General features: G+C 53.5%; 1 protein-coding gene across 2 annotated transcripts; it reads left to right on the top strand.

Annotated features, from left to right (window-relative positions):
- The first annotated feature begins 926 nt into the window (after positions 1-926).
- On the top strand, positions 927-11,187 carry STEAP2 (STEAP2 metalloreductase). Of its 2 annotated transcripts, XM_068156916.1 has the most exons (6): positions 927-1,011; positions 1,339-1,458; positions 2,301-2,825; positions 6,063-6,590; positions 7,410-7,574; positions 8,375-11,187. In XM_068156916.1, exons 3-6 carry the CDS (start codon positions 2,334-2,336, stop codon positions 8,657-8,659), a joined length of 1,470 nt encoding a protein of 489 aa, XP_068013017.1. In that variant the 5' UTR covers positions 927-1,011; positions 1,339-1,458; positions 2,301-2,333; the 3' UTR covers positions 8,660-11,187. The 2 variants fall into 2 exon arrangements, with proteins under 2 accessions (XP_068013017.1, XP_068013018.1); XM_068156917.1 differs by lacking the exon at positions 1,339-1,458 and having other exon boundaries at positions 960-1,011.
- The last annotated feature ends 1,173 nt before the right edge of the window (positions 11,188-12,360 follow it).

The raw sequence follows: 12,360 nt of genomic DNA, 5'->3' as shown, positions 1-12,360 counted from the left end.
GATCATAGAACCGTGGAACTGTTTTGGTTGGAAAAGCCCTTTAAGATCATGGACCCAATGCCACCATGACCATGTCCCCAAGTGCCATGGCCAGACCTTTTTTGAACACCTCCAGGGATGGGGACTCCACCACCTCCCTGGATAGCCTGTTCCAATCCCTGACCACTCTTGCAGCAAAGAGTTGTTTCCTCATCTCCAACCTAAACCTCTTCCCTTCCTTCCCTCTTTGATTTCATCGCTTTGTCACTAACTGTCCAATATAACTATGGCCTGGGTCAGCAATGGTGTGGCCAGCAGGAGCAGGGCAGGGATTGTCCTCCGGCACTCAACAGTGGGGAGGCCACATCCGGTGTCCCGAGTTCAGTTTTGGGTCCTTCACTCCAAGAAGGACACTGAGGGGCTGGAGGAAGTCCAGAGAAGGGCAAGGAAGCTGGGGAAGGGTCTGGAGAACAGGGCTGGTGAGGAGCAGCTGAGGGAGCTGGCAGTGTTCAGTCTGGAGAAGAGGAAGCAGAGCAGAGACCTCATTGCTCTCTACAGCTCTCTGAAAGGAGACTGGAGCCAGGTGGGGGTTGGTTTCTCCCTGGTAACAAGTAAGAGGAGAAGAAGAAATGGCCTCACGTTGCAGCAGGGGACTTTTAGGGTAGACATAAGAAGAAACTTCTTGACTGAAAGGGTTCTCACAGCCTGGCACAGGCTGCCTGGGGGGGTGGCTGAATGCCCATCCCTGAAGCTGTTTCCCAGAGACAGAGTTGTGGTCCTGAGGGCCATGGGTTAGCCCTAGTCTTGTCAGAGTCAGAGAATGTGCGATCTTTAAGGACTTCCCCACCCAGAACCACTTCCACGTCTCCGCAGGCCGCCGACCCCCGGCGCAGACCGGCTGGCAGGGGCGGGTCGCAGCGGCAGCCGAGGCGCCGCCTTCCCGCCCTCCCTCCCCTCCGTCCCTGCCGCCACTGCGAGCCGGGCTCTGTGCGGAGGAGCGGTGGTCGTGGTGCTCCTGGCAGCCGGGACGAGGTGAGCCGCGGCGGGGCCGGGAGAGGCCCCATCCCTGCTGGGCTGCTCCTCTGCCGGCCGCGCTCGGCTTTCCCCCGCCGCCCATCGCTGCAGGGCCGGCCTCCGGCACGGCTGCCCCTCTCCGGGGCTGGCCTGGCGGTGCCGGGAGCAGCGGGGCTGGGGGCGGCCCGGCCGCGGTCACCGCGAGGGGCGCGGAGGTGCCTGGCGCAGCTTCAGCCCCGGAGCGGCCGGGCCTCGGCCGCGCTGCGCTGCGCTGCCCCGGCGGGACGCGGAGGCGGGCGGGCCCTGGGGGCTGCCGTGCTATCGGGGGCGGTGTTGTCGTTGCAGCTGGAGATGCCGGCCAGGAGCTGGGCCCCGCCGATCTGCCCTGCGCTGCGGACCCGCATCGGCTGCCCGCTCCGGGGGCACCGGCCCGCTGCTGCCGCCCGGCCGCGCCGCCCGCACCCCGTGAGTTCCCCCCGCGCCTCGGCACTCATTCGGCCTGCCCGGCTCCCCTTCCAGCTCCCTTCTCCTCTAGCACTTATTTTGCCACCAGCCGCTTTTCCCATCCGTGTCGTCTCCTGGCGGGCAGCTCCGTAGTGTTTTCTTAGCTTATCTCAGGGCAAATGTCCCGCTTGTGTCACTTCGGCTGGCTTTTATAGCCACGAAGCAGATACCTGGTTAAAGGAGCTTGGCTTTGGTGCAGGCTGTGCCTGAACAACTCACCTGAGCTGCTTCTTAGAGGATCACAGAACGGTTTTGATTGGAGAAGCCCTTTAAGCTCATCCAGTCTAACCATTCTGTAGCTCTACCGCAGCTGGGGCTAAGCCATGGCGCTCAGCACCACATCTCTGCCTCTTGGAAACACCTCCAGGGATGGACATTCGGCTACCTCCCTGGGCAGCCTGTGCCAGGCTTTGAGAATCCTTTCAGTCAAGAAGCTTCTTCTCATGTCCAACCTAAACCTCCCCTGGTGCAACTTGAGGCCATTTCCTCTCCTCCTGTCACTTGTTCCCAGGAAGAAACCAACCCCCACCTGGCTCCAGCCTCCTGTTTAGAGAGCTGCAGAGAGCCAGGTGGTCTCCCCTCCATTACTTCTGTAACTGTTAGGGAAGTGCTGGCAGTGTTTGGTGTTTCTCCTTGCAGCAGTGTCACACAAGACTGAGCAGCAGATACTTTAATAAGAAAAAATTACAGCGTGAGACTTGGACCCACAGATTTCTCTCCCAGAAGTGTTGATGGATTCTGAAGTCTTGTGCAATTGTATGCTGCTGCATTTTGCCGTGTGTTTTTCTTTTCTTTTTCCCTAGGAGAAGTCATTGTGAGTTTGGTCTCCTCAAAGCATGGAATCCATCTCCATGATCCGAAGCCCCAAGCACCTCAACGAGACTTTCCTCCCAAACGTTGCCAATGGCATCAAGGACGGCAGTAAGGCCCCAATAGGCATCATTGGAAGTGGAGACTTTGCCAAGTCATTGACTATTAGGCTGATCAGATGTGGCTTCCACGTGGTGGTGGGAAGCAGGAACCCCAAGCTTGCTGCTGAGTTCTTTCCCCACGTGGTGGATGTGACTCACCATGAAGATGCAGTAGCTAAAGCTAACATCATTTTTGTAGCCATACACAGAGAACATTATGCCTCCCTGTGGGACCTCAAACATTTGCTTGCTGGTAAAATCCTAATTGATGTCAGCAATAACACCAGGGTTGACCAATACCCAGACTCCAACGCAGAGTATCTGGCATCGCTTTTCCCAGATTCCCAGATTGTCAAAGGATTCAACGTGGTTTCAGCTTGGTCACTACAGCTGGGGCCAAAGGATGCCAGCAGACAGGTAAATATTACAATTCTATTAATTTGCTGTGTTGGGAAGGTGTAGATGACAGGAACTGACTGTCAGCAGCCACAGCTCATGGGATTCATTGTGCCTCCTCCTGCCTTTAAGTGATAAGATTTAGCAGTCAGTGAAAGTGTCAGAGTCCAGTTGATCCCCCTGGGGAAGGTTGTCCACATTGTCCCCTGGGATGCCAGTTCATAGAATCATAGAATCCAAGAATGTGTTTGGGCTAGAAGTGACCTTAAAGATCATCCAGTCCCAACCCCCTGCCATGGGCAGGGACTCCTTCCACCAGCCCAGCTTGCTCAAGGCCTCATCCAACCTGGCCTTCAACACCTCCAGGGAGGGGGCATCCCCAACCTCCCTGGGCAACCTGTTCCAGTGTCCCCACACCCTCACTGTCAAGAATTTCTTTCCCATCTCCCCTCTCCCAGCTCAAAGGCAATGTCCCTTGTCCTGTCACTGCAAGCCCTTGTCAGAAGTCCCTCCCCAGCTCTACTGGAAGGCCACCAGAAACTATCTCCGGAGCCTTCTCTTCTCCAAGCTGAACAGCCTCAGCTCTCTCAGACTGTCCCCATAGGGGAGGTTCTCCAGCCCTCTAATCACTGTGGTGGCCTCCTCTGGGTGTTCTCTCACAGTTCCATGTCCTTCTGGTGTTGGAGGCTCCAGAGCTGCCCCAGCACCCCAGGTGGGTCTCAGCAGAGCAGAGGGGCAGAATCCTCTCCCTGCCCCTGTTGACCACACTGCTTTGGATGCAGCCCAGCACAGGGTTGGTTTCTGGGCTGCCAGCTCACATTGCTGGCTCATGGGGAGCTGCTCCTCACCCAGCACCCCCTAGTCCTCCTCAGCTCTGCTCTCCAGCCATTCTCCACCCAGCCTGGGTTTGTGCTTGGCATTGCCTTGAGCCAGGTGCAGGACCTTGCACTTGGTCTTGTTGAACTTCATGAGGTTGCCTGGGGCCCACCTCTCCAGCCTGTCCAAGTCCCTCTGGATGGATCCCTTCCCTTATCTTGAAGACAGCAGAAGAAATGTGGACAGTGGCTCCACTAGAGATCTGACCTTTAGATGACAGCAGGCAGAAGAGCTGATTCTTAATGTCTCCTGTAGGAGACAGCTATTTTTGGTCCTCATGCTCCAGATGAGGACAGAGGCAGGTTTTCCCAGGATGTTTTAGCTGCAGGCTTGTTTTCCATGAGGTCACCTGCAGAAAGAGATGCACAGAAAGCTGAGGGCCTGATCCCAGATGGTTTAAAAGTTAATTGTTTTCAAGATAACAGCAGAGGGAGAGAAATTCTCCAGCTTTTAGAGAGCCCCAAAATGAGAACTGCTTGGAAAGCAGAAGGAGGCACACATGTCTGAGTGCTCACCCGCTTCATCCAGCACTGCCTGGGAACATCATGTTCAAATCCCTTCGCACTGTGCTCCCCAGGTCCATCCTGCAGACAAAAGGCAGCTGGATGTTTGTCACACTATTCTGAAGTGCTGCCAAGGATTTCAGCCCTTCAGAGCCCAGGACATCCTGGATCTGTGACCTCTGGGAAATGGATGAAAAATCACAGAATGGTTTAGATTGGCATAGCCCTTAAAGATCACACAGCCCAACAATTCTCTGACTCTGCCAAGGCTGGGGCTGACCCATGGTCCCAAGCACCACATCTCTCCCTCTTGGAAACACCTCCAGGATGGGGATTCAGCCACCTCCCTGGGCAGCCTGTGCCAGGCTTAGAGAACCTGTTCAGTCAAGAAGTTTCTTCCCATCTCCAACCTAAACCTCCCCTAGTACAAGTCGTGGCTATTTCTCCTCCTCCTGTCACTTGTTCCTAGGGAGAAGAGGCCAACCCCCACCTGGCTCCAGCCTCCTCTCCGGGAGCTGTAGAGAGCAATGAGGTCTCACCTCAGCTTCCTCTTCTCCAGACTGAACACCACCAGTTCTCTCAGCTGCTCCTCACCAGCCCTCTTCTCCAGACCCTTCCCCAGCTTCCTTGCCCTTCTCTGGACCTGCTCCAGCCCCTCAATGTCCTTCTTGGAGTGAAGGACCCAAAACTGACCCAGCACTCCAGGTGTGGCCTCCCCACTGCTGAGTGCAAGACAACAATCCCTGCCCTGCTCCTGCTAGTTGCACACCATTGCTGACCCAGGCCAGGATGCTGGTGGCCTTCTTGGCCACCTGGGCACACCCTGGCTCATCTCCAGCTGCTGTCACCCAGCACCCCCAGGTCTTTCTCTGCTGGACACTTTCCAGCCCCTCTGCCCCCAGGCTGGAGCCTTCATGGGGTTGTTGTGAGCCATGTGCAGGACGCAGCCCTTGGCCTTGTTGACTCTCATCCCATTGGTCTCAGCCCATGGATGCAGCCTGGCCAGGTCCCTCTGCAGAGCCTTCCTGCCCTCCAGCAGACCAGCAGTGCCTGCAGCTTGGTGTCATCTGCAAACTGACTGAGGGAGCCTCAATCCCCTCCCCCAGCTCATTGATAAAGATTAAAGAGAATAAAACAGCTGCTGTGACTCCTGGACACCACACTCAGTTTCCCAGCACTTTAGTAGTCTAATGGTAGTGCAGCTGCCACAGCATTAGCATGGGTTTTAAAATCACCTTAATTTGTGCTGTTTTTATGCCCTTGCAGAACATCCCTGAGCCATCAGCAGTGTGCTGCTGTCAGAGCAGATCATGTTTGCTCTGGTGCAGACAATGAGCAGCACTGGGCACTCTAGCCCCCTGTCAGGTTTGAAGGAAGCAGAAAGTGCTTTGCAGCAGTGAATTCTGTATAATAAAGTGGCCATTGAGTCACAGACTGGTTTGGGCTAGAAGGGACTTCAGGGTCATCCAGTTCCAACACCCTGCTATGGGCAGAGGCACCTCCCACTGGACCAGGTTGATCATGCCCTCATCCTACCTGGCCTGTCCAGGTCACACTGGATGGCAGCACAGCCTGAGAGGTTGTCAGCCACCCCTCCCCATTTGGCACCATCAGCAAACTGGCTGAAGGTCCACTCTGTCCTCTGGGTCCTCTGCTGCCAAACCAGTATGCCTGTCTTCCCTTGGGCTGCACCTGGGTGTGCTTCCATCCTCACCTGGGTGATATGAGCTGGGATTAGAGTCTACACTTCTCACAGCATAGCTGTTTGTTTAACCTGGACACAGGCTTAAAGTTTCAGGTGGGTTTTGGTGTGTTGGGTTTATTTTTAGCCTTGGATCTCTTCCTCTGAGCACAGACAAGCTCCTTGGTTTCCCCACAGGTCTATGTCTGCAGTAACCACGTCCAGGCTCGCCAGCAGGTCATCGAGCTTGCCCGGCAGCTCGGCTTCTTCCCTATCGACCTGGGGCCATTGTCATCCTCCAGGGAGATTGAAAACGTTCCTCTGCGACTCTTCACACTGTGGAAGGGGCCTGTGCTGATTGCAATTAGCCTGGCAACCTTCTTCTTCATCTATTCCTTCGTCAGAGACGTGATCCACCCCTACCTGAGGAATCAGCAGAGCGACTTCTACAAGATCCCCATTGAGATCGTCAACAAGACGCTGCCTGTCGTGGCCATCACCTTGCTGTCCCTGGTGTACCTGGCAGGGCTCCTCGCAGCTGCTTACCAGCTGCACTCTGGCACCAAGTACAGGAGGTTCCCCCCGTGGCTGGACAGCTGGCTGCAGTGCCGCAAGCAGCTGGGGCTGCTCAGCTTTTTCTTCGCAGCAGTGCACGTGGTGTACAGCCTCTGCCTGCCCATGCGGCGCTCCGAGCGCTACCTGCTCCTCAACATGGCCTACCAGCAGGTGAGCTGCAGCTCTGCAGGGGCACAGGGCCTGCAGTACTCAAACACCTGGGGTGCTGGGTGACAGCAGCTGAAGATGAGCCAGGGTGTGCCCAGGTGGCCAAGAAGGCCACCAGCATCCTGGCCTGGATCAGCAGTGGTGTGGCCAGCAGGAGCAGGGCAGGGATTGTCCTCCTGCACTCAGCACTGGGGAGGCCACACCTTGAGTTCTGGGCTCAGTTTTGGGCCCTCACTCCAGAGGATCAGGTCCAGAGAAGGGCAAGGAAGCTGGGGAAGGGTCTGGAGAACAGGGCTGGTGAGGAGCAGCTGAGGGACCTGGGGGTGTTTAGTGTGGAGAAGAGGAGGCTGAGGGGAGACTTCATTGCTCCCTACAGCTCCCTGGGAGGAGGCTGGAGCCAGGTGAGGGTTGGGCTCTTCTCCCTAGGAGCAAGTGATAGGAGATGAAATGGCCTCAAGTTGCCCCAGGGGAGGTTTAAGTTGGAGATGAGAAGAAACTTCCTGACTGAAAGGGTTCTCACAGCCTGGCACAGGCTGCCTGGGGAAGTGTCTGAATGCCCATCCCTGGAGGTGTTTCCCAGAGACAGAGTTGTGCTGAGGGCCATGGCTTAGTCCCAGCCTTGGTGGAGTTAGAGAATGGTTGTGCTGTGTGATCTTGAAGGGCTTTGCCAATCCAAACCATTCTGTGAGTCTATGAAGCCTAACATTTCTGACCCTTTTCTATACCTCTCCCCTGGCTGTACATTTTACTTCTCAAATTAACTTCTGTTGGTGTTTTCAGTTTTCTTGTAGACCAAAGTCCTTGCTCCCTCTGTTTCCCCAGGTTCATGCAAACGTTGAGAACTCCTGGAACGAGGAGGAGGTGTGGCGCATCGAGATGTACATCTCCTTTGGGATCATGAGCCTGGGGCTGCTCTCCCTGCTGGCTGTCACCTCCATCCCTTCAGTCAGCACTGCCTTGAACTGGAGGGAGTTCAGCTTCATTCAGGTGTGTTGCTGTTTAAAGAAGGGAGCTTTGTTCTGGTCCTTGACCATGATGATGAGCAGAAGCACTTTGTGACATGATAGAGACTGTTTGCTCCTGTCTTTGCTAAGTTAATAACAAGATAGCCTCACTCAGCAGCTCCATTATCATGAGGAAACAAAATCCTGGAATGGGTTGGCTTGGGTTGGAAGGGACCTTCAAGATCATCCAGTTCCAACCTCCTACCATGGGCAGGAACACTTCCCACCAGCCCAGCTTGCTCAAGGCCCCATCCAACCTGGCCTTCAACACCCCCAGGGAGGGGGCATCCACAGTCTCCCTGGGCAACCTCTTCCAGTGTCTCCCCACCCTCACCTCATCTCCAGTCTCAATATAGTGTTAGAAATTTGCATTTTACACTCCTTGGTCTTAAATGAAAATCTTCAGAGGGCTGCAGCACTTCTGCTATGGGGCTTGGAGAGCTGGAGTTGTTCAACCTGGAGAAGAGAAGGCTTCAGGGAGACCTTAGAGCAGCCTGCCAGTACCTGAAGGGGGCTGCAGGAGAGCTGGGGAGGGACTTTTGACAAAGGCCTGGAGTGACAGGATGAGGGGTGGTGGCTTTGAGTGGGAAGAAGCTGGACTGAGACGAGCCATGGGAGAGCAATTCTTGCCCATAAGGTCCCATAAGGGATGTTGAAGGTCCCTTCCAACTCAAACCAGTGTGGGATTCTGTGTCTAATAGAAATGTTAGAGTGATGGGTTAGAGATGCTGGCTGAAGGACCAAGCCTTATTGTCTCTTCTCTTCTCCCTGTTTTTCCCCAAGTCCACCCTGGGATACGTGGCTCTGCTGATCAGTACTTTCCACGTCCTGATTTACGGCTGGAAAAGAGCTTTTGAAGAAGACTATTACAGATTTTATACTCCTCCCAATTTTGTCCTTGCCCTTGTTCTGCCTTCCATGGTAGTGCTAGGGAAGATTGTCCTGCTGCTGCCCTGTGTCAGCAGGAAGCTGAGGAGAATTCGACGAGGATGGGAGAAAGGCCATGTCCTAGAAGAAGTGAGTGGGTCTTTGCCACATCCCTCCCCAGAGAGGATAACTGTCATGTGATGGGAGGCTCACACTGCTTAGCAGGTGTTTGTTGGTGAGGTTTTTTTGGCCATAAACTTATATTTTTAGGAGTTTAGTTAAAGTCAAGTCACTGTGAGTCCATATAGCAAAGCTCTTAACCAAACTATGAGAAACTTCACTGCAAAACTAGTTTTGTTTGGAGTGACAGAGTGCAGATGGTGAGGGAATCAGATTTTTTTAATGCTCCTTTGCACAGTTCTGTCCCAAAAGTCTTTGATCATAACCCTGCTGTCCAAACAGTTCTTTGTTATAGAACAAACATGTCTGAGTGCTGATTCTTAGTGCCCCGTTCTCTGGGGCATTTGAGCCATGGCTAGGCCAAACCCTTGGCAGAGTTAGAGAATGGTTGGTCTGGGTGATCTGAAAGGGCTTTTCCAACCCAAAGCCATTCTTGGCACCTCCCTGGGGGTGTTCAAGGCCTGGCTGAATGAGGCCTTGAGCAGCTTGGTGTAGTGGAAAGTGTCCCTGCCAATGGCAGGTGGTTGGAACTGGATATCTTGAAAGTCCCTTCCAACCCAACCCATTCTGTGATTTGTGAAAGCCACCCTTGCAGGCTGATGAGTTGAGAACCCAGACTAATGGAGTTCATAATTTAGGAAATAATCAGGCTGGGAAACAAATTAATTTGTAATGATGAATTCCATCATTCCAGGGATGCAGTGCAATGGGTGTTGGTTCACAGCCAGCTGAAGATGAGCCAGGGTGTGCTCAAGTGGCCAGGAAGGCCACCAGCATCCTGGCCTGGATCAGCAGTGGTGTGGCCAGCAGGAGCAGGGCAGGGATTGTCCTCCTGCACTCTAAGCACTCGGGAGGCCACACCTTGGGCACCAGGTTGGGGTTTGGGTCCCTTATTAGAAGAAGGACATTGAGGGGCTGGAGCAGGTCCAGAGAAGGGCAAGGAAGCTGGGGAAGGGTCTGGAGAGCCTCTGCTCTGTTGGGCAGCATCTCCAGACTCATCTTCTGCATGGCTCCAGACCAGAGCTGCAGTTATTAAACGTTCACTCCTCAGCACCTGTCCTCAGTCCTTCCTCTCTTTTTCTGCCAATCCAAGCTTCTATTTTTCTAGGAAGGGTTTTTCTAGAAAGGTTTTACTTTTACACCAAGAATGGCTGGAAGATGCCTGAAGTTCTTGGAAAATTAAACTTTTATTCTTCTACTTCCAAAGGAATTTCTCTCCACAGCCTGACATCTGCATTTCCTGTGGGACTCAGGTTCACCATGAGCTAGCACTGCTCTGGCAGGTTCTGCTCTCCAGCACAGTGAGCCAGACTCAGCTCATGCCTTCAGGCTGACTTAGTTTGCAGTGAGTCGGGATCTGTTTGCTCCTCAGCTTCTTTGCTTGTATGAAATTCTATTTTTATCCTCTCTATTTGCACTGGTTGGATCTCTGACCTCCTTAGCTGAGCCTTCACTTCTCATCAAAACAGTGGGGCCACTGTTGGCCTCCTCTCCCAAGTAATTAACGAGAAAATGGCCTCAGGTTGCACCAGGGGAGGTTTAGGCTGGGCATGAGAAGAAACTTCTTGACTGAAAGGGTTCTCACAGCCTGGCACAGGCTGCCCAGGGAGGTGGCTGAATGCCCATCCCTGGAGGTGTTTCCAAGAGGCAGAGATGTGGTGCTGAGAGCCTTGGTTTAACCCCAGCCTTGACAGAGTTAGAGAATGGTTGGGCTGGGTGATCTGAAAGGGCTTCTCCAGCCAAACCATTCTGTGATTCCATGATTCTGTAGTTCTATACTATGCATATGTTTAGTCAGAGAAGGGATCCTAATTCATCTGGTCAGACTCATTGATTTCTGTAGACCTTCCATTAGGACTTGTCCTCAAGAAATGACCTGAAGCTGGCAGTAGAGTTTTGGTTGCCTAAATATAGCCAACTCTAACCCTTTCAACCTTGTGGTCACTGTAGGAGAATGAAAACCTATTTTGAGGTATAAGCTGCATTAAAACTATTTCTGTGTGGCTCTCTCTGAGTTGCTCACTGCTGACCAATGGAATAAAGTTCAATTCTCTCCATGACTGCTCAGTATAAAGCTTGACATGCACCCCAGACTGTACCTGTCCTGGTAGGATGTGGAGCCCTGTGTGTGCTTAGCAACAGGCTGCTTGTTTGCTGTGGCTGCTAAGGTGTTTATTCTCTACAAGATGTCCAGTGCAGTTCTCCTGCAGCTTCCAGAGGTGTCTGTAATTGTGCTGCAGTTCTGTTCACTGTGCCAACCTTGTACCAGTGAATTTAGCACCTGTGGTCTGGAGCTCTATAGAGGTTGGTCACTTTGTCATTGTTTTACAAGCTCTTTGCACATCTAGCTCGGGGCAATGGCTCCTGTGAGCTGATGCCATCCTTAACCTTCTGTGCCAGCAGTGTCCATGGTGTGATGTGCCAAGAACATCTCTGGTTGGATGTGGCATTAATTGCCTATAAAACAATGTGTCTGTGTCTGTCTGTCCTTAGCTGTAGACACTGCCAGCTGGGACTGTGGGAAATCAGCAGTTAATAAAACTAATCATCTGGGGAACAGCTTGTCCAGAGAAGTTGTGGAGGCTCCAAGTCTGGGGCAGAGCAACTCCAGAGGGGATCTGATCAATGCTCAACAAGAGCTAAAGGGTGGGGGGCAAGAGGATGGGGCTGGGCTCTTGTCAGTGCTGCCCAGTGACAGGACAAGGGGCAATGGGCACAAACTGGAACCCAGGAGGTGTCACTTGAACTTAAGGAGAAACTTGTTTGGTGTGAGGGTGCTGGAGCCCTGGAGCAGGCTGCCCAGGGGGGTGGTGGAGTTTCCTCATTGTGATCCTGGGCAACCTGCACTAAGTGAGCCTGCTTTAGCAGAGGGGTAGGCCTGGAGGAACTCCAGAGGCCCCTTCCAACCCCACCATGCTGGGGTTCTGGGATTCATTAACATTTTCTGGGGCAGTTGGATTCTTTGCAAAGGTTGGCCAGCAGGTATTGCCCCCAGGCAGTTCTGTCCCATACCCTTCAGTCAGGTCCTGACCATGAGATGAGAACTCAGAGATTACTCAGGGACTTTCAGCACTTTTTCAGTCCACTATTTATGCAACAAACACCAAGTGTGGCTAAATGCAGACTGCTGGGCACACCTCTGTTTGCCCAGCGGAGAGACTCTTCCTGTTTGGTTGTGTCTGTGGAAAGCATTGCTGTTTACAGGGGAAAAACACAGCAGGCACTTGGCCAGCCAACCTCTGGAGTACAGGGCTTCTCCAAAAAGGCTTCTGCCAGTGGAAGAGGAAAGAGGAGAACATGAGAGGTGAAATCTGGCATGTCAGTGAAGCTGACAGGATTCATGTTGCTTTCACATGACACCCCCCACCCCCCCCCCCCCACACACACATTCACAAAGGGAATTTAGGTATTTTTCAGATAAAAAGGACAAGGACATGGAACTGTTAGAGCAGGCCCAGGGGAGGACTAGTGTGGAGTAGTGCAACTAGCAGGAACAGGGCAGGAATTGTCCCCATGCACTCAGCACTGGTGAGGCCACATCTTGAGTCCTGGGCTCAGTTTTGGGCCCTCCAATGACGTTGAGGGGCTGGAGCAGGTCCAGATAAGGGCAAGGAAGCTGGGGAAGGGTCTGGAGAACAGGGCTGGTGAGGAGCAGCTGAGGGACCTGGGGGTGTTTAGTGTGGAGAAAAGGAGGCTGAGAGGAGACCTCATTGCTCTCTACA

Source organism: Melanerpes formicivorus, unplaced genomic scaffold, assembly GCF_026170545.1.
Source record: "Melanerpes formicivorus ecotype bairdi unplaced genomic scaffold, bMelFor1.0.p_v2 SCAF_35, whole genome shotgun sequence".
In the NCBI taxonomy this organism is placed as follows: domain Eukaryota; kingdom Metazoa; phylum Chordata; class Aves; order Piciformes; family Picidae; genus Melanerpes; species Melanerpes formicivorus.
This window is presented reverse-complemented; position numbering and strand designations above follow the sequence as displayed.

Coding starts and splice junctions, on each gene's coding strand:
- STEAP2 (XM_068156916.1), top strand. CDS start 2,334: ATGGAATCCATCTCCATGATCCGAAGCCCCAAGCACCTCAACGAGACT. Junction 2,826..6,062: donor CAAAGGATGCCAGCAGACAG/GTAAATATTACA, acceptor GTTTCCCCACAG/GTCTATGTCTGCAGTAACCA. Junction 6,591..7,409: donor TCAACATGGCCTACCAGCAG/GTGAGCTGCAGC, acceptor CTGTTTCCCCAG/GTTCATGCAAACGTTGAGAA.